Source organism: Salminus brasiliensis, chromosome 18 (assembly GCF_030463535.1).
Source record: "Salminus brasiliensis chromosome 18, fSalBra1.hap2, whole genome shotgun sequence".
NCBI lineage: Eukaryota > Metazoa > Chordata > Actinopteri > Characiformes > Bryconidae > Salminus > Salminus brasiliensis.
The window spans coordinates 31,202,900-31,223,625 of record NC_132895.1 but is presented as its reverse complement, the minus strand read 5'-3'; the positions used below and the strand labels follow the sequence as shown (position 1 = coordinate 31,223,625).

General features: G+C 43.9%; 2 protein-coding genes across 5 annotated transcripts in view; both read left to right on the top strand.

Annotated features, from left to right (window-relative positions):
- The window catches only part of ptpra (protein tyrosine phosphatase receptor type A), a 31,055-nt gene extending 17,800 nt beyond the window's left edge, over positions 1 to 13,255 (top strand). For 3 of the 4 annotated variants that reach the window (XM_072661304.1, XM_072661301.1, XM_072661303.1), the window contains 11 exons: positions 747 to 866; positions 2,096 to 2,262; positions 2,618 to 2,753; positions 3,271 to 3,420; positions 3,734 to 3,827; positions 3,944 to 4,020; positions 5,033 to 5,167; positions 5,342 to 5,467; positions 5,704 to 5,855; positions 6,035 to 6,170; positions 6,977 to 9,420. In XM_072661304.1, coding sequence (XP_072517405.1) covers positions 747 to 866; positions 2,096 to 2,262; positions 2,618 to 2,753; positions 3,271 to 3,420; positions 3,734 to 3,827; positions 3,944 to 4,020; positions 5,033 to 5,167; positions 5,342 to 5,467; positions 5,704 to 5,855; positions 6,035 to 6,170; positions 6,977 to 7,051 — 1,368 coding nt within the window. In that variant the 3' untranslated portion in view covers positions 7,052 to 9,420. Of the gene's footprint in view, positions 1 to 746; positions 867 to 2,095; positions 2,263 to 2,617; positions 2,754 to 3,270; positions 3,421 to 3,733; positions 3,828 to 3,943; positions 4,021 to 5,032; positions 5,168 to 5,341; positions 5,468 to 5,703; positions 5,856 to 6,034; positions 6,171 to 6,976; positions 9,421 to 13,203 lie in introns of those variants that run through there. The other variant, XM_072661302.1, reaches the window with a different exon arrangement.
- Positions 13,256 to 16,454: 3,199 nt separating this feature from the next.
- gnrh2 (gonadotropin-releasing hormone 2) lies at positions 16,455 to 18,290 on the top strand. Its single transcript, XM_072661438.1, has 4 exons — positions 16,455 to 17,286; positions 17,536 to 17,675; positions 17,939 to 18,022; positions 18,158 to 18,290. Exons 2-4 carry the CDS (start codon positions 17,538 to 17,540, stop codon positions 18,194 to 18,196), a joined length of 261 nt encoding a protein of 86 aa, XP_072517539.1. The 5' UTR covers positions 16,455 to 17,286; positions 17,536 to 17,537; the 3' UTR covers positions 18,197 to 18,290.
- The last annotated feature ends 2,436 nt before the right edge of the window (positions 18,291 to 20,726 follow it).

Genomic DNA, 20,726 nt, shown 5'->3' with positions numbered 1-20,726 from the left:
CCAAGCGATCTTTCCAAATTACCCAAGAACCAACGGTTCATCGATGTCGGGCCAGAGACGTCCAGCTGACTGAGGCTCACTCAAGTCACATCGCACCTGTTGAGAGGATAAAACCTCGTATCTGAGTCGAGTGAACGGTTCTAGGAGTGTGTTCAGTAGACTGACTCCTTGCAGTTCGCAGCTACCACCTGTTTACCTGTCGGATCAGCTGTGGACTGAGCTGGATGAAGCTCCAAAAAAACATTTCTACCAAATTCTACATGGCTGGAATTCATATTTCTATAGGTATTAAACCCTAAATAAAGCCACCAACATGGCCGATAAGACATTTTTCCCAAATAATACAAACATTAAGGATTATAGCTGCTATATATATCTATATATTTTTGTCCCCTTGTTTGAACCGTGTAGCTGCTTCTATACCCTGTGTAGACAATTCTGGATAAGTGGACCAATAGAAATGCTCTAAATTACTCTCAGAAACTCTCATTTAGCACTGACTTTCGTTCAGAGTTCTCCTGTAAAGTCACTATTTTGGAGATGCATGTTTTTCATTGGACAGCGATGATACACAGACTCTGCAGCAGCAGCGATCCCATCGGAATTGACTCAGGATGACCCGAGATGAGGATGGTTATGTGATGATGACGACTATAAGAAACCTCATGACCTGTCACTGAGGCTTGTAAATGATGTTGATTATGATTGTGATTATGTGTGTGTGTGTGTGTGTGTGTGTGTTGCAGTGTAAATGTGCGCAGTACTGGCCGGACCAGGGTTGCTGGACCTACGGGAACATTCGCGTTTCCGTGGAGGACGTGATGGTGCTGGTGGACTACACCATCCGCAAGTTCTGCATTCAGCAGGTACTGTAGCTGCGCTGCATGGCCAGAGGTTTGTGGGCACCGGCTTTCCCAGCCCTTTCTCATTGTGAGAAGGCTTTCCGCCAGATTTTGGAGGAGGATTTGGTTGCGTTCAGCCACACGAGAGCAGACAGGTGCCAGTGCTGGATGATTCGTTCTGATACTCGAACCCATCCCAAAGGTATTAGATATGGTGCCATCACTCCAGAGAACCCCACAGCCCAAAGCTTCGTATATATTCAGGCCACGCTTGGCATTGGGAACGGTGCCCTTAGACCCGTGTGCTCACTGCTGCTCCCATCGTGTTGGTCAATGCTTTTCTATTGAAGTCGCTAAAAAGAAAGAGTGTCTACAAACCTTTGGATTATGTTGTATGTCAAATGGCTCTGAGCTTTTTTGACCTCTCTCCTGTACAGCACAGAAAAAGGGGTTATCAGACCCAAAACACTCAATTGCCAGCTTTTTATCGTAGTGGTGGAAATCTGAGCTCTGTTATTTTAAACAAGCGCACTAAATATGCAGATGTGGCTGGACAGTCGATTTATGCTGGAATGTGGAATACATTGATGAAATAAGTGGCTGCTAGAAGGAGCTTCGAAACACTTACTCTGTAGAATGCTGTTCGGATGGAGGCAATATAACTGAACACACACAACTGAAGAAAAGCCTTTAAACGTCTTTTATAAAATGTAATTAATAGAAATGTAGTTTTCCTGAGACCATGCGCATTAGGTTTGCATGGGAGGAGTTCAAGGAGGAAGCCGTTGCTGTCTATTTAAAAAGAGACCAGGGGTCCTGGTCAGAGATCCAAATGCTGAGCTTCATTCGAACGTGACTCCGCAGCCGGCTAAAATTTTACTGATTCATCAAATCCGTCCACTGATTATTCTTCCCACAACATATAGCGCATCCGTCAAGCACAAGACTTGTTTGTCCCACCATAAATGCCCAGACTCCTGCAGACTCTTCTGCATCTACATCCTTCTTTCTGAAGGCCTCAGCAAGCTCACTTCAGCTTCAACAATCAAGAGCAGACCAGACTGAATGTCTGAGGTTTAAAGAAGACAGGCCGATGTATGAAGGCTGTTCTTCAGTCGTGTGAGTTTAGTTAGATGACACATGAAGATCAAACGGTCAGATGTTGTGCAGTCATGTGAAAAAACATACATTTTATTATGTTCCCAAGTACATTTACTCTAAAGGGCCCCCATTTACCTCTTGTCTCTCGGTAGGTGGGCGATGTTTCTGGAAAGAAGCCCCAGAGGCTGGTCACTCAGTTCCATTTCACCAGCTGGCCGGACTTCGGCGTCCCCTTCACACCCATCGGCATGCTCAAGTTCCTCAAGAAGGTCAAGACGTGTAACCCGCAGTACGCCGGGGCAATCGTGGTGCACTGCAGGTAAGGATGCTGAACCTCTACCCCGTGTAAAATTGGCATATGGCTGGTTAGGACTCCTCCCGCCAGTCGCCATGGGAGATCTGACGAGATCTGACAGTCCCATCACAGTGTCAGCAGTTCAGCAGTGTTTGTGTGGTGTAACTAACATTAGCCCAAACTGGCGTCTGGCCACTTCTGTAGCATTAACGTTCAGATTTAGCGGCACGTCTCTTTTTTACTCAAACATGGTTTATCACTAAACCTGTGTCCTTCAAAAAGCCCCTCAAAAGCAGCTAGGTGTTCTAAATATGATGTATAATAACCGTGGTGTCTCTCTCTCTCTCTCTCTCTCTCCCTCTCTCTATCTCTCTATTAGTGCGGGAGTGGGCAGGACGGGGACCTTCATTGTGATCGACGCTATGTTGGACATGATGGGGGCCGAGAGGAAGGTGGACGTGTTCGGCTTTGTCACGCGGATCAGAGCACAGCGCTGCCAGATGGTCCAGACAGACGTCAGTTTCCTTTATGTTTTTTTTTTTTTTTTTAACCTTTTTTCTTGAAGGAAATCTATGCAGGGGACCGTGAATGTTAGCGATGCTTTCTAAAGACATCTGTCAGGATTTCCACTGTGTTTCTGTTCAAGACGGCGAAGATAACATCTTTCAAATTCTTTAAAATTGACTTTAGAGAGTCCTGAGGTCTTGAGTTCCAGGGCAGGGCAGGGTTGCTCCAAGCCTTTGGACCAGGGGTTGCACAGTCCTAGTGCTGCGGAGCTTAGCTCCAACCTAGATTTAACAGTATGACCCTCAGGGGCATCTGAATATTACAGCCAAGTGTGCTGGATCAGAGCTCTCCGTGGTAGTAGATCTTTAGGTAGGGTTCAGGATCGCCTGATTGATCTAGCAGGAACTACAGGGGAATATTTAGTATATTCCTGTATGGTTACAAACGCAGTAAATTGAGAGAGTAAAATAATTCAAACATATATAATCATTTTTCTAACCTTATCTCCACCCCTCTCTCCCACAGATGCAGTACGTGTTCATCTTCCAGGCCCTGTTGGAGCACTACCTGTACGGGGACACAGAGCTGGAGGTGACTTCTCTGGAGTCCCACCTGGCCAAACTCTATGCCCCATTACCTGGGGCTGGCTGTGGCGGCCTGGAGGCCGAGTTCAAGGTGGGTCCCGCTCACCAGAGATGTGGGCTTCTCCTTTGAGTCATTTAGCATCTTACTATTATTGTTCTGTGGTAAACCCAGACCACAGAAGACCACAAAAGCTCAACACTGCCCTCTGGTGGAGTTGAGGATTCCTGCAGCTCATGGTTCTGTACGTCTAACACAGCTGTCCAACATGAGAACCTCATCCTGACAGTTGAGCATGGGGGCATGCTTTGCTGCGGACCTATAGATTCTGGGCTGTACCAGCAAACCTCTACGATTAGGTCAAGTGTGTTGAAGATGGTCTCTGGCTTTTTTGTTCTTTCTGCAGAAACTCACCTCCATAAAGATCCAGAACGATAAGATGAGAACAGGGAACCTTCCTGCGAACATGAAGAAGAATCGTGTGCTGCAGATCATTCCATGTAAGCTGTGTGTGTGTGTGTATTTATGAAGTCTGGCTCTTGATAAACAAACTGTACATAATACTGGACTCACGTTCTCGTCCTCTCTGGTTCTACCCTCCTTCCCTCTCCTTCAGATGAGTTTAACAGAGTGATCATCCCTGTGAAGCGCGGCGAGGAGAACACGGACTACGTCAACGCCTCCTTCATCGACGTAAGTCTGATCTGATCCCAGGCTGAATGCCTTCACGGTACGGCTTGTCCAGCCAAAATACACGCTGGCTGTGTGTTTGTCGGCAATGTGTGCAACTTAAAAGTAGCTGAAGGCATTCATTAGAAGGGGTGTCCACAAGCGCTTATCTCAGGTCAAGTCTGCATGAGCCGTAAGCTGGTCTAATGGAGACCTGGACGTGGTTTGGGCAGATTGATGAAAGTTGCATGGATTTACTGAAAGGATTTGGGGTCCATTGACTTCTTAGTGTTTGTTGGCCAAATTTCAACACCACACGTGTCTTGGCTGATTGACTACATCTGGGGTAGGTAGAAAATTGCCACACACGCGTTCCTCTGAAAACGCAGTCTCCAAAGGTCCCACTCTGGACCATGGACCACACACTGTGTTCTGGTACTGGAGGCTTTTTGGAAAGCTTTGAGGAAGTGCATTTTTCAGCATTGAGGTCATTTAACCAGCCGTGCAGAAGATATGCTAGATGATAACCATGTGTGTTTGTGCACGTCTGGCTGTTTGAGGGCCAGTTCTGTTTCCAGGACTGATCAGTAGTCCCCTGCAGCTGTAGCGTGGATCATCTGCTGTCCATCTCCTGGCCCGTTTGGTGTCCCAGAAGGGCTATAGCAAAATGTTCTGATTGCCGCACAAGTAATAGAACGACTCTACAGCCTCTACTCTTATTGGAAGACTGTACGCTAGATATCGCAACATTTGCTGTGAGGTTTTGATTGCATTTAGCCACCAAAAAGCATCAGTGAGGTCAGCAACTGATGTTGAATGATTAGTCCTGCTTCCCTAGTTCACTCCAAAGGTATGGATTGGGTTCAGGGGGCGTTGTAGCCCTTTAAGTTCATGTTAGGCATCAGGTGTGGTGACCTTGTGGAGCTCAGGTGTACTTAAGAACATCCAAGAGGTTTTAATGACTCTATATTTGTGTGTGTGTGTGTGTGTGTGTGTGTGTGTGTGTGTGTGTGTGTGTGTGTGTGTGTGTGTGTAGGGCTACAGGCAGAAGGACTCCTACATGGCGAGCCAGGGGCCGCTGCTGCACACCATCGAGGACTTCTGGAGGATGATCTGGGAGTGGAGGAGCTGCTCTATCGTCATGCTGACTGAGCTCGAGGAGAGAGGACAGGTGAGGGATGCCTGGATTATTAAGGTTCTACAGCCCTGGGTGCAGATGTCCGGTGGGGTACTCTCCTGCCTTTTTAGTCAGGGGGCTCTGTATCATATCGCAGCAGGTGTCAGGGGCACTGTGCATATGAACCGCAGGAACTTCACGCTTATCTCTTTCCAACTTCCTCGGTAGGAGAAGTGTGCTCAGTATTGGCCCACTGACGGCGTGATGGTGTGTGGTGACATGTCCATTGAGCTGAAAAGAGAGGAGGAGAGTGAGAGCTACACTGTGAGAGACCTGCTCGTCACCAACAACAGAGTGAGCACGCAATCTCTCACACACACACACACACCCAGGACTCTTCCCATAGTGCAGGAACAGCTTGACGTTCCACAGTGTTCCCTTTGCACTGAGGACATAACTGGCCTGTGGTCATGTGACCCAACCATAGAAGGTACATCATGGTAACGGTCACTCTCACTCTCTCTCTCTCTCTCTCTCTCTCTCTCTCTCTCTCTCTCTCTCTCTCTCTCTCTCTCTCTCTCTCTCTGTAGGAGAATAAGGCTCGGGCAGTTCGTCAATTCCACTTCCACGGCTGGCCCGAGGTGGGCATCCCCACAGATGGCAAGGGAATGATCAACATCATTGCTGCTGTCCAGAAGCAGCAGCAGCAGTCTGGAAACCACCCAATCACTGTGCACTGCAGGTGAGCCACCAAACGCCTGCTCCACCAGTCAGGGAAGCCATACCTACTCTACCTGTTAGAACCACTGTCCAGCTCAGGTGGTCCACACTCACTCCACCAGTTAGAATCTGCCTGGTTCTGACGGGCCCATGCGTACAACCGTGTTTACCAGTGTTTTTAATGAGAGTGTGTCTTTTCAGCGCCGGGGCGGGCCGTACGGGGACATTCTGTGCTCTGAGTACGGTTCTGGAGCGGGTCAAAGCAGAGGGCATTCTGGACGTCTTTCAGACAGTAAAGAGCCTCCGACTGCAGAGACCCCACATGGTGCAGACACTGGTGAGCTCACCCAAAGACGTTCACAAACGCACATACACACAGTCGCAGGTTCATAGTATTTACTTCTGTAATATCCAGTAGGCCCTGCTCCAAATTGCCAGCTTCAGAGGAAGCCCCAGGACCAGGGTTGGGAACTTGTACTGTAGTGAACTGTAGTTAATTGTCTGAATCAGATTGTCTGGTCAGATTATAGAAATCTGTTACCATCACGGTAGATCTACGTGCTAAACGTAAGTAAGTTACTCCTGTGACTGTGTTTTGAACAGAGAGGAACCAGTGGCCCAGTGGCCCAACAGTGACAGCTGGAAAACCTGGGATTTGACCCCACAACCAAGCCCAGTACTCTACCCACTGTTGGGCCATCAGTTCCTCTGTTCAACAAAGTCAAAGGAGCAACTTGACTTGCTTACATTTAGCATATTAGCACACATTTTGGTCATGTTGTCTTTTATTTATTTATTTATTTATTTATACACTGGGACTAGAATGTTTTTATTTGTAAACTTCTGTAAAAAAACTTGTATCTCCATTTTTGCCGTTCTTCACTGTTCTCCATAATATGAATCTGGCAGTTCTTTACATTGTATCAGAATTTCAGGATGAATGGACCAATAGAAATGCTCCAAAATGACTTGGAATAGAATCTTCCATTTTAACTTCTCCTGTAACGTTACCTCTTTGGAGATACCAGAGGTTTGCGTGACAGCGACGAGATCCTGGCTTGAGCTACACTAAATCATATCAATTTCAGATGGCTGATTTGTGTGTGTGTGTTTGTGTGTGTGTGTGTGTAATCCTCACCGCAGGAGCAGTACGAGTTCTGCTACAAAGTGGTCCAGGAATACATCGATGCCTTCTCCGACTACGCCAACTTCAAGTAGGGACCCTGTGGAGGGAGCAAGTAGGGACCCTGTAGGGGGAAAGACGTTTTTTCTCTCTCTCTTTTACGCAAAGCCAATCATACACACACACACACGCTCTCGTCGGCACCGTGGTGGAAAAGCGGTCTGGCCGTAATTATGGAAAAGGGAACAGAACCAACGGGACCGATTTAAGGATGGGAGAGAGAGAGACACCATTCTTTTCTGTTGGACAAGGACAAAAAGAAAGGAAAAAAGGAAAAAAAAATCAGAGATGCCTTCTTGAGTATTTTGTAATATTGGTCTTGTTAATATTGTCCTCTTTCTTTTCCCCACCAGTGTAAATACACTTCCCACACCACTTTTTTTTTTTTTTTTTTTTTTTTTAAGAAGCAGTTCTGGCTGCGGTGTGACTCTTTTCTAATATAGTTTACTGGTATATAAAAAATATATATATATATAAATATAAATATAAGACTCTAAATAGGGTTTGGGTTGAAAAGCGGGACCTTCTGGGTTTCTTTTTTAGGTGTGTATGATTCTAACTTTTTCTATCTCTGCAGTTGAGTGACGGACCATTTTACCACCCTGTTGCTTGCAGCTTGATGGTCGCTTTTGGCGTCTCTGCAACAGCACTCGATACACGCGCACACACGCGCTCATGGAAGCACACGCAGGCAGCACGTGCATTTTTGTTTCGTAGCGTTTTGAATTCTGTATGCTGGAGAACCGGGACTCTCTATCTGCTTTTCCTTCCCTGACGCCTCTCTGGAACCTCAGAGGTTCCTGAACTGGAGAACCGGGGCCTGGTGCGCCTCTTTGAGCTCGGCGATGCCCTCTGAAGCAGGCAGTGTTGGAAAGTTTCACCCGAGCCCGGTTCAGCTTCTCGCCCCGTGGAACGACCACGTTAGCCGAGGGGGAGCGTTCCATCACTCCTACCAGGTCCACAAGCTTCCGCAAAGGTCCATAAGATTGTCCCGAAAAGCGCCAGTGCTGGAGCCACTCTACTCTGCCATGCTAACCTGGCTAATGAACATTGGCATAAATAGAATGGCCAGTTAGCACGGCCCCATTTAAGTATAATGCTAACTACGCTCATGCTAATTAGCATTACATAGCTAGTACGGACGGTGCTAATTGGCTTCCATTCCTCGTTAGCAGTATTTTCAGTTCGCTGAGCCAATCTAAGGGTGACTCCTCCTCGTTTGCTTGTGTACTTGTTTACCTGTTTGTCCCGCGAAGCCTAAGATATTCAAATTAGGTAGAAGGGGGTTTCTGGTCCCACCAAATTTCTGCTTGTTCTGCTGTCCTCTCTCTCTTCTTGTTAAAAGGTGACCGCCCACCACGGATGAGCTGATATCTCAAACGGAGTGGCGGGCAGCGCCTACATCGATTGTTGACCCATGGAATGGTTAGTGCCCAGTGACCTGTATGTCAACCCCCTTAGAGTTTGCATCTTACCGAAGAGTGGGATGGTTGGAGTTGTCACAGAGACGGATTTAGTCATTCCACATTGGCGGCCTATGTATAATTATTTTTTTAAATATTATTATTTCCAAAAACGGGGTGTTTTGGGGGGTGTTGTGTATATAAAAGCAAAGTTGGCCAACGTTTCTTCTTTTTCGGTTTGTTTATTATTACTGTTTCGCTTTATTGCCACACAAACACTAAGAACTGTCAATGCTGTGTATGTATGTGTGTGTGGGGGGGCGGAGCTTCAGAGTTGCCGATTTGTACAACTGGACAAGAAACACTGTGCCAACAAACATGCCCTCACTAGTCACGCCACCCCATTTTCAGTCCCCCATACAGCCACTTCCTGTAGCAGGCTCCACCCCTTCACTCAAGTGAGGCTAGCTCCTATCGCAGTGCTCCAAAGTCTGTGGACCGGTCCACTCAGCAAGTGCCTCATCACTTCGTCGCTTGACCCATCGCAGTTTAGCCTGTTTACGAACTTTATTGAACACGCTTCACGGTTTTGGCTAGAAATTTTGACTCGTTAACAGGAGCTCACGCCTGCGGTCCAGCTTTACATTGCTTCTCCCTTACCCCAAACCGGATTCGCTTAGCAGCATGTTTGCTTTGTTGGAGTTTCGAGGCTAACGTAGCTAACTTATTAAAAACATTGTCGCCGGCACAAAAGATTTTTACCGGATAAGGATAAATGTCACTTAATAAAAGTCAAAGTAAAACAAAAACTAGCATTCCTATTGGTCCGTTCGTCTTGAATTTGTGTGTAATTGCGTGTAATTCTTAAAATTGGGTCATAAAATTAAAAATAGCAACGCTATCCTAGAAAAGCAGAGAAAATCTTAAATCTAGAAAAAAAAAGTTGCCCAAAAATTCCAGAATTAAGTTTGATACAGTATGACGTCTAAGTTTAGTACTTAGACGTCATACTGTTTTTTTTTTTTTTTTCGTTTGTTTGTTTGTTTGTTTGTTTGTTTTTCCCCCACAGTAGAAATACGGAGTAGCTAGTAGTAGTGCCTTAAATTAACGTTTCAATGCTTGCGTTTTCAGATATTCAACATAATAAAAGTACGATATTAGACACAAATGAGCCACCGCTGTAGCCTTAAGCTAATGTGTTAGCCCCAAGCTAACACATTAGCCTCATGCTAACATGCTAGGCACATTCCAAAAGCTGGTACTCTGCTTTATATTGTTACATTGTGACTGAAAGTCTAATATTTCTCCCTTTTTTTAATAAAGTTACATTTTCATCTAATTATTTCTGCTTCTGGGCAAATTTTAATGTCGGTTGGATTAAATAATGCTTAAAAAAACTAAAATATCTACCAATAGAAAAAGCATAAAACATAAAACACAATAACACAATAACACAATAATAAATGTATAAAAATATTTAAAACTGCAACCAACTGAGTTATAACAGCTATTTTTACTAGATTTACGGTACTTTTCCTTGCCAGAATATAGGATATATAGAATATATATATATTTTTTTGTTGCAATTAGCATCATGGGAATTGCATGCACAACTTAATCACACCTAATTTGGGGCAAGGGAGAACCTGTACCCTTCATTCCTCCTCTTCTCTCCTCAAACGCTCCACACCACCCTTAGTCCGAGCCCCTGACCCTCCATTGAGTGCTTCCGACCCTCCAAAATAAGGCCTGAAGCCCAGTGAGTCAGTTTGGGTCCCAACAGTCAGAACAGGTCAGATCAGATCCAGCACAGTGATTGACAGGTAATAGGAATACTGGACTGGTGACTCAGGTGATCCAGCCACTGAACTCTTATTTCGGTTGTGGAGACTGGGAGTGGTGGTCTCTTAAGATCTTTGGACCATGGCTCGGTCAGCGCCCCCCCCCCCCCCCCCCCCTCCTCCACGACCTCATCCTCACAGTCCAGTGCCGTACAGTAGTTCTTAACGTAATCTCCATTGACCAGTGAAGCAGCTGCCCATTGGCTCGCGGTGTTGAAGCCAGTTTGATCCGTGGCTCTTTCGCTTGTTGCTGGTCCTCCTCGATCGTACACTATAGAATAAACCCCTCTATAGACCTCTCTTTACCCTCCATACCTCGCCCTTTCACTCCCTCACGCTCTCCAAACGCTCCCTTCTGTACATAACGTTATTTATATTTCATTCCTCTCCTCCTCTGCCTTGTGTATCTTTTTTTTTTTTATGACAATTGTATATGAAACTGTACTGGGACCATTTTGAAATGTATTAGGTTTTTTTCATATTTTTAATTCGGTATTATTGTCTTAAAATCCTATTTTTTATTTGCGTCTCTTTTTTTTTTTAGTATTTTTTGTTAAAATTTGAATATATATGTATATATAATTATATATATTATAAAAATTATATATAATTATATAATGCCAAATGGCCTTTCTAAACAAGAAACTGTTCAAACCTAATAAAAGTGCTTGAGATTTTATACCCGGCTTCTGTTCAGTGTGAATTCACTGATTATTTGACCGATTCTTCTGTTCGGGGAACTTTTGTTGTCCCAAGGTTGTTTAGTTTATTACTTACAAAATAATAATTTTCATTTTAAAAATGTACATTAAAAAAGATTATAATATGGTTACAAATAGTTTTTTTATACTAATCAGATAATTAAATAATTAGTATACATATATTAGTATAACATATCAAAAGTTAAGTATATATTTATGACAATGTGTTATGTATGTTCATATTTTTAAACAAAAAATTATATATATATATATATATATATATATATATATATATATATATATATATATATATATATATATATATATATATATATACAGTCATGCCCAAAAGTATTCATACCCCTGTCAAAGTTTGACTTAAATTTACTTTTATTTAACCAGAAATTATATTTTTGCCTGGAAATGACACAGGCATCTCCCAGGAGATAACACGATGATGTACAAGAGGCATCATTGTGGGAAAAAATATTTCTCAGCTTTTATACACATTTGAACAAAAAGTGGCATGTCCAAAATTATTCATACCCTTCTCAATAATTAATAGAAAAGCCTTTATTGGCTATTACAGCAATCAAACGCTTCCTGTAATTGCTGACCAGCTTTTTGCAGGTCTCCACTGGTATTTTTGCCCATTCATCTTTAGTGATGAGCTCCAACTCTTTGAGGTTCGAGGGTCTCCTTGCCATCACCCTGATCTTTAGCTCCCTCCACAGATTCTCAATTGGATTCAAGTCAGGACTCTGGCTGGGCCACTGCAAAACATTAATGTTTTTGTCTGCTAACCATTTCTTCACCACTTTGGCTGTGTGTTTTGGGTCGTTGTCGTGCTGAAATGTCCACCGGTTCCCAAGGCCAAGTTTCTCTGCAGACTGCCTGATGTTGTTGTTGAGAATCTTGATGTATTGCTCTTTTTTCATGGTGCCATTTACTGCGATCAAGTTCCCTGGTCCATTGGCTGAAAAACACCCCCAAAACATTAGGTTCCCACCACCATGTTTGACAGTGGGGATGGTGTTCTTAGGGTTGAAGGCTTCTCCTTTTTTACGCCAAATGGTGCACACATCATTGTGGCCAAACAATTCAATTTTTGTTTCATCTGACCATAAAACAGAACACCAGAAGTCTTCTTCTTTGTCCAGATGAGCATTTGCAAAGGTCAAGCGGGCTTTTGTGTGCCTTTTCTGGAGAAGTGGTGTCCTCCTTGGCCTGCGTCCGTGGAACCCAGCAGTGTGCAGTGTCCGTTGAACTGTCTGCCTTGAGATGTCGCCACCAGCAGAGTCCAGATTCACCAGGATGGCCTTGGTGGTGATCCTTGGATTTTTCTTCACCTCTCTCACTATTCTCCTGGCCAGCACAGGTGTCACTTTTGGCTTCCGACCACATCTTCTGAGATTTTCCACAGTGCGGAACTTCTTGTATTTTTTAATAATACTTTGCACTGTAGCCACTGGAACTTGAAAACATTTTGATATGGCTTTATAGCCCTTTCCTGACTTGTGAGCGGCCACAATGCGCAGCCGCAGGTCCTTAGTGAGCTCCTTTGTCTTAGCCATGACTGTCCACAAACCAACTGCAGAGAGCTGCTGTTTTTCTCCTGTTGAGTTGATTAAAACAGCTGTTCCCAATGAATCAGGGTAATCAGGATGCTTTAAAACAGCTTGGACTATTTGGAATGGTATAGAACTTTGGATTGTCCCATATACTGTGACAGTTTTCAAAGGGTATGAATAATTTTGGACATGCCACTTTTTGTTCAAATGTGTATAAAAGCTGAGAAATGCTTTTCCCCACAATGATGCCTCTTGTACATCATCGTGTTATCTCCTGGGAGATGCCTGTGTCGTTTCAAGGCAAAAATATAACTTCTGGTTAAATAAAAGTAAATTTAAGTCAAACTTTGCCAGGGGTATGAATACTTTCGGGCATGACTGTATATGTATATATATATATATATATATATATATATATATATATATATATATATATATATATATATATATAACCAGCCCCAACATTACTGTCATTACCGCAACAGCCTGTGATCTCTCCAAGAGCTTTTTTTTTTATTATTATTTTTATTTATTTATTTATTATTGCTGTTATTAAGGTAACACTTGTTAGTAACCATGTTAACAATTACTGACCGTGTAGCACATCAGCCATGACCCAGGAGTGGCATTTTGATATCTGGAATTGACTCTTTTATTTTTTGTACATTAAGATGGTAGAAGAAGAGCCTAAACGGAAGAATCGCTTTGAAATCCTGAATCTTCTGAATCACCTGTGTCTGGAAACATCTGGTTCACTGCTCAAGCACTTGCTCCTGGCCCTTGGCTCCTGGCTCGGTGTGTCCGCATCGTAATTGCCCTCTCATTTGGACGCGGGTCAGCGCTGAGAGGTTAATCCCCCCCTTGTGAAGACGCGTCAGGATAAGCCTCATAGTGTCTGCTGATGAGTTTCGCTCAGCTGCTGTCAACAAAGCCCCCTGGATTAACGACTGACGTCCAGCTCCTTCAGGAATCTGTTTATCACCCAATTAAAGGTCTAAAATGCATGATATGGACAAAAGTATAGGGACACCGGCTCATTCACTGTTTCATGCAACTGTCTCTACTGTCCAGGGAAGGCGACAAGAGGTACTCAGGCTTCTCATTCTCTTTCATCAGACGTCTGCAGTGTGACGTGCCGTGGAGGGTGAATCACAAGGGTGGGCTGCCAGGGTGCTCGGGGTGGGAGCTTAAGCAGATTAGTTCAAACAGAAACGTCCGGACTGTTTAAACACGGCCTGAGAGACAGGAACTCAATCAGCGTCCAACACAGGAGAATTAATCAGACGTCCCCGCTCTCACACACACACATGAGGGACACAAGTGTTTGCCCTCTATCTTGTCTTCCCAAGGTCAGTGTGTCCTTCACAGAAGTCAACAATGTCACAAGCAAGGTTACCTTGTGCAGCAGAGAGGAAATGAGGGAAGAACCAGAGTGGAAGTTTACCTGAGAAGAAAACAGATCCACGTGAACCCTCTTAGGACGTGTCTCGCCTTTATATTACATCACAACTGGGCGGGGCAATAACAATGCAATGTATTTGCATTGTTATTAATAAATAAGCTCCCCAGACAAAATATTTAGGTGGTCATTTCAGGCCCCTGCAGATGGTGTTTCACGAGAACCACAGAGCTATAAATACCTGCAAGGTGTGTGACGGGACTCACACAATAGTAAGTGCATGTAGGTATACATTAAAGGTATATATGTAATATGTACCTGGATGTAACCACTATAGGCATACATCCATATATGTGTAATAGCTAAATGTATGTATACATTATCGCTATAACTGCATATATGTAATAAGTACTGTGTATATATGATAAATATATAGTCATATATAGTGCATGTATGTTTCCATTATAGATATAGGTGCACATATGTAATATATACCTGTATGTAAACACTTGAGCTATATATCCATTTATGTAATAAGTAAATGTATACATGATGAGCATATAGCCATATGTAATACGCACCTGTATGTACACATTATAGGTATATAATCATATGATGAGTGTATATATGTCTGTATATATATATATATATATATATATACACACATGTTTACATACACTTAATTATTACATTAACATATACATGCACTTATATGTCTATATACAGTGAGTCCAAGAAGTATTTGATCCCTTGCTGATTTTCTTCGTTGGCCCACTAATAAAGACATGATCATTCTATACTTTTAATGGTAGATGTATTCTTACATGGAGAGACAGAATATTAAAAAGAAAATCCAGAAAATAAATCTAAGGAATATATATTAATTGATTTGTATTTCATGGAGTGAAATAAGTATTTGATCCCTTAGTATTCATTAGCAGTTCTGGCTTTTACAGACCAGTTAGACACTCCCAATCAACTTGTTACCTGACCTGAAGCCACCTGTTCTCACTAATCACTTGTGTGAAAAACACCTGTCCACAGAATCAGACAGATCACACAGATTTCAAGTCTCCAACATGGGTAAAACCAAAGAGCTGTCACAGGACCTCAGAGTCAGAATTGTTGACCTTCACAAAGCTGGAATGGGCTACAAAAAGATTAGTAAGGTGTTGGATGTGAAAGTAACAACTATTGGTGCAATTATCAGAAAGTTTAAAGAGTATAACATGACAATCAACAGACCTCGGCCCGGTGCTCCAAAGAAGATTTCGCCTCGTGGGGTGGCAATGATGCTGAGAACAGTCAGAAATCGTCCTGCAACCACTCGGCAGGAGTTAGCAAATGACCTGAAGGCAGCTGGGACCACAGTTTGCAAGGAAACAATTGGCAACACTTTGCGCAACAATGGATTCACATCCTGCAGTGCCCGAAAGGTACCCCTGCTGAAGAGAGCACATGTGGAGGCGCGCCTCAAGTATGCCAATGATCATTTGAAAGATGAACCAAGTTATTGGGAGAAGGTTTTGTGGTCAGACGAGACCAAAATTGAACTTTTTGGCCTCAACTCCACCCGCCATGTGTGGAGGAAGAAAAATGCTGCCTATGACCCCAAGAACACTGTGCCCACCGTCAAGCATGGAGGTGGAAGCATAATGTTTTGGGGGTGTTTCTCTGCCAAGGGTACAGGGCTACTTCACCGCATCACTGGGAAGATGGATGGAGCCATGTACCGCACAATCCTGAGGGACAACCTCCTCCCCTCTGCCAGGGATCTGAAAATGGGCCGTGGTTGGGTCTTCCAACATGATAACGACCCTAAACATACAGCAAAGGCAACAAAGGATTGGCTCAAGAAAAATCACATTAAGGTCATGGAGTGGCCCAGCCAGTCGCCAGACCTCAATCCGATCGAAAATCTATGGAGGGAGCTGAAGGTCAGAGTTGCCAAGCGACAGCCCACCAACCTTCATGATTTAGAGAGGATCTGCAAAGAAGAGTGGGCCAAAATTCCCCCTGGTGTGTGTGCTAAACTTGTGGTTAACTACAACAAACGTCTCACCGCTGTGCTTGCAAACAAAGGCTTTGCCACTAAGTATTGAGTGTGTTTGGCAAGAGGGATCAAATACTTATTTTCCTCATTGAAATACAAATTAATTAAAATATATTCTTTAAAATTATATTCTGGATTTTTGTCTTGATATTCTGTCTCTCCATGTTAGAATATATCTACCATTAAAAGTGCAGAAGGATAGTGTCTTTATTAGTGGGCAAACAAAGAAAATCAGCAAGGGATCAAATACTTCTTGGACTCACTGTACCTATTTACCTATTATGTATTCATAATAGTTCTTATTATATATATGCATATATACCCCTTATGTATACATACATGCACTTAGTACATATTTGATATATTTTATGTTTACATATAAATACAGGTACTTACATGTACTTAGGATTATATATAAATATAACTTAAAAAACATTATAGGTATATATCCATTTTTGTAAGATGTAAACGTGCATATGTACACATGATGGGTATATATTCATGTATATAATAAGTACATGCATATATACATTATACGTATATATTCATATAAGTATATGCATAAACTATACAATGTGTACATACCTTCAATATAGGTATATGTTCATATATGTAGTATGTCTGTCTGATTATATGTAATAGCTAGGATGTAATAAGCTTGTTCTATTTATAATCTATCTGCGTCCTTCCTGCACTGTCCCGGACCCCCGCAGTCCCCTCTGAGCTATATTTGTGTGACGGTCCAAAAATAATGGCTCATTTTCTCATGTTTTGATGATTTTACAACATTTTTGTTTATCATTTATAGACTGAGAGTCTCTGACTCACAGCTGTGGATATCCACATGTTTTCACACGTCACTCATTAGACGTGTGTGTGTATGTATGTGTGTGTGTGTGTGTGTGTGTGTGAGAGAGAGAGAGAGAGAGAGGGAAAGGGTTGTGACAGGTTGGGACGGTGTCCCTCAGGGGTCAGGAGTGTTTGAAGATGATAATTGGAATTGAGCTGATGTTACGCACTCAGACCCCGTCCCAACGGAAACCCTTGTGTGTGTGTGTGTGTGTGTGTGTGTGTGTGTGTGAGAGAGAGAGAGAGAGAGAGAGAGAAAGAGAGAGAGGGGTTATAAATAAGGAGGAAAGGCATGAAGAAAGCTTCAGTGAAGAAGTGGTGGGCTTTCCTTGGGTCCGACTAAAGGCCGCTGACAGAAGGCACCAACTCAACACTCCAGACAGCACATTTGCAGAGGAGCAGATTCCAGAGGAACCGGATAGAACACAGCTGCCCAGGAGCACCGGAGAACCGGTAGGACATTTAGCTCTAAACAGTAGCGAAGTAGCGTCACTGTTTGGGTTGAATAGATGGGAGGGTGGTTCAGCAGCTGCACACTGGTAGAGATCACAAATCCAGGTGGATTTTTACTTTCTGGCCCTGGATACGTCCGAGCGACAGGCTGTAAAGCTGATTCTGGCTGTAAAGTAAAGCAGGTGTAAAGTAGCCTAGTGAATATTAATCTCTCTCTCTCTCTCTCTCTCTCTCTCTCTCTCTCTGTAGAGATGGTGTGTGTGTGTAGGCTCTTACTGGTGGCGGCTCTGCTGCTGTGTTTGGGGGTGCAGCTGTCTGCCTCTCAGCACTGGTCTCACGGCTGGTATCCTGGAGGAAAGAGAGAGATCGAGCCCTACAGCTCACCAGAGGTATCATCTCACACACATACACACACATTTACAGTTCATATAGCGGTGGGTGATCTGTTTAAAAAAAACAAGTGCACTGGCCACTTTATCAGAAACGCACAAGGCAGTAGGTGTTTCTAATAAAGTGACCAGCGAGTGGATGCACAAGGCAGTAGATGTTTCTAATAAAGTGGCCAGTGAGTGGAGGCACAAGGCAGCAGAGGTTTCCAATAAAGTGGCCAGTGTGTGTAATATGCTCCGTATGTGTGCTCTGGTTCTGTCAGATGTCAGAGGAGATTAAACTGTGTGAAGCGGGAGAGTGCAGCTATCTGAGACCCCTGCGAACCAACATCCTGAAGAGCATCCTGGTGAGAACTTTGCTGAAGTGCGACTCTTAGCGCTGGGCCTTCAGTCCGGACCGTAGGGGTCAATACCAGGTAAAAAAAAAAACCCAGAGAGAGGTTTTGACTTGCTTTTGATCCTTTGATGTTTCCCCTCCACAGCTGGATGCCCTCATGAGGGAGCTCCAAAAAAGGAAGTGATGTCACCGTGCTGGGCCAACCTCTTCCCCTGCTCATCTCTCATCGCTATGCCATGCCACCATGGAAACCCGTTTCATGGGAGAGAGGACATTTGTTCACAGTTACGTTGTTGTTGTTCGGCCTTCACCGTTCTTCTTCTTGTGCAGATCAGTTCTGTTCTGTTGGTGCATCATGTGACCGTTTAGCACTTCAATAAAGTCTTTATTTTGGTATCCTGTCTCTCCATGAAGTAAACACACACACACACACACACACACAACACTTAATTTAACAGATTCAAAGATTTGGCTTAGCACTAAAGCAACAGGGCTGGCTGACCTTCTATAGCAAATGCTAAGCAAGCCTCCCTCCTGGAGCTCAACCTGTCTGCAAACCTCCGCCCCGGCCTACGCCCATTGAACTCTTCAGGGTTTTAAGGTCTGCAGCTCCACTAACTGCAGAATTTCCCTGGATACACCACTAGGTGGGGGTATTACACCCTGTTTATTTCTAGTACTCTAACACTCTAATAGTGGGGTATTGTCAGTAAAGTTCAGTAAGGCCCAGTCAGAGAAATGCTCCTGAACATCGTGACGTCTCACTTGTTCTCACCTGCTACTAGAGCTATTCTTACTCCGGCCACTGGGCGGCAGCAGCGATCTGAGCAAACTGGTTCACAAGCCAAAAGGGACTCCATTATACAGCATGGGGCTGAACTAACCTAGTGTGTTACACCCATGTTTCAGAAACTTTACTGTTCTTATATTCACGTGAGTGGAAAAGTATTGATCTTTGTTTGGAAGTGATTGATGGGCAGTGGAGCTGTTGGACCCCCAACCCTACACAGATCTTCTTTACCTCAAGGAAACTTGACTGCATACAGGTGACATAAACTGCTGGTCGAAAACTGCTGATCTATCCGGTCTCATACTGAGAGACTGGGGCGTTTTTGAATGTTTTGGGATGACAGTATGGAAAGACTCTTACTGATAATATTGATAAATATATATATTTTTTAGTTTTTTTAGTCATGACACTGATTGGATGTATTTGCGGGTTCTCAACATTAGATCAAGTCAACAGCTGATTATTAAATCAGAGAATGAGCTCTTATTATTATTATAATTCAGTGTCGTTCAACGATATGTATGCGTCCCACTCGAATCTCAGCGCCTATAATAAAGCACAGATCTGATTGGCTGAGGAGCGTCACGTGTGATATTTACAACGCGTACGATTGGTCTGGGAGCTTCCTGGGCCGCTAGATCGGTACCGTAGGCTAGGAAAGTCCAGCTGGTCAATAGATAGTTTATAGGGTATAGGTCCAGTTCCGGGCCTGGACTCGGACCGCGGTATGCCTATTAGTGACCTCTGCTCTAATACATTCAGCAGTGGCCACTGGTATACCTGGCGGTGCTGTCCCACTGCATGCTGTCTACTCTCCTCGGCTCCTCTCGGCTCCGCTCGCGTTTTGGCGCCTGGTACGTTTTCCAGCTCCCACCCCCCCACCAACTCCCCCGAAATGGGACCGTACTGCAGTTTATAGACGTTAAATGCTGTTATTTTATAACTGTTTTCCAAATGTTTCTGTTTAAAGCACTCACATTCAGAGAGTAACGTAAAGACGTTGTGGTAAACACACTGTTTTGGCAGCTAGCTGTGTTAGCATCAAGCTAGCCGGGTTAGCGCGGCGCTCTGTGTGATTTTAAAGTCAGCGCTTTTCTCATAACATGCAAACATGGAATTTATACACACACATATATTCACTCCCATGCCTCAGTTTTTAGAAAACGCTTCATTTAAAGGCTTATTAAACTGAGAGGGTGTGTATTATTGTAGCTAGCGTTAGCCAGTTAGCTGGCTGGCTAGCTAGCTAGCTACCTTCCCCCTCATGACCGCGAGAGCTGAACATAGCCATGTAGCTACAGTGTGAGTCTGTTAGAAACATCAGCAGAAAACTAATATACAACTTTTAAGACTAAACCAGGCTTTGTTCTCAGTAGCAATCATTAAAACATATAATAATAATAATAATAATAATAATAATAAAAGCTTGGCATTTTTACAGATGGCTAGCTTGTGCTGGATGGAGTGCCACCATCTGTGAGGAGTGTGGGCTGTCCTCCCCATGTCCATGTGGGCTTCCTCTGGGTTTCCTCCCTCAAAAACACATGGTAGGTGAGTTGGCTATGCTAAACTGCCCATTGGTATGAGTGGGTGGGTGGGTGGGTGTGTGTGTGTGGTACCCTGCATCGGACTGGAGCCCTGTCCAGAAGGAATTCCTGCTCTGCGCCCAATGATTCTGGGAGGGCTTCAGACCCCTCAGACTCTGGACGACAACCCTAACCTGGCAGAAGGAGATGGAAGAAGATGGATGGATCATTATAACAAGCTAGCGATTTCCACTGACCGATACGGACGCCACTACTAAAGGTAAAGGTGCACGTATGTGTCCTCCACATTTAACCCATCTGGTAGTGAACACACACTCTCACACACACGCGCACACACACACACACACATGTGTTAGGGCAGCCAACTACAGCGCCCG

What these genes read in the sequence shown, in the direction of transcription:
- gnrh2 (XM_072661438.1), top strand. Translation starts at nt 17,538, where the DNA reads ATGGTGTGTGTGTGTAGGCTCTTACTGGTGGCGGCTCTGCTGCTGTGT. An exon ending in AGCCCTACAGCTCACCAGAG is followed by an intron (nt 17,676 to 17,938) that starts GTATCATCTCAC and finishes TGGTTCTGTCAG; the next exon opens with ATGTCAGAGGAGATTAAACT. An exon ending in ACATCCTGAAGAGCATCCTG is followed by an intron (nt 18,023 to 18,157) that starts GTGAGAACTTTG and finishes TCCCCTCCACAG; the next exon opens with CTGGATGCCCTCATGAGGGA.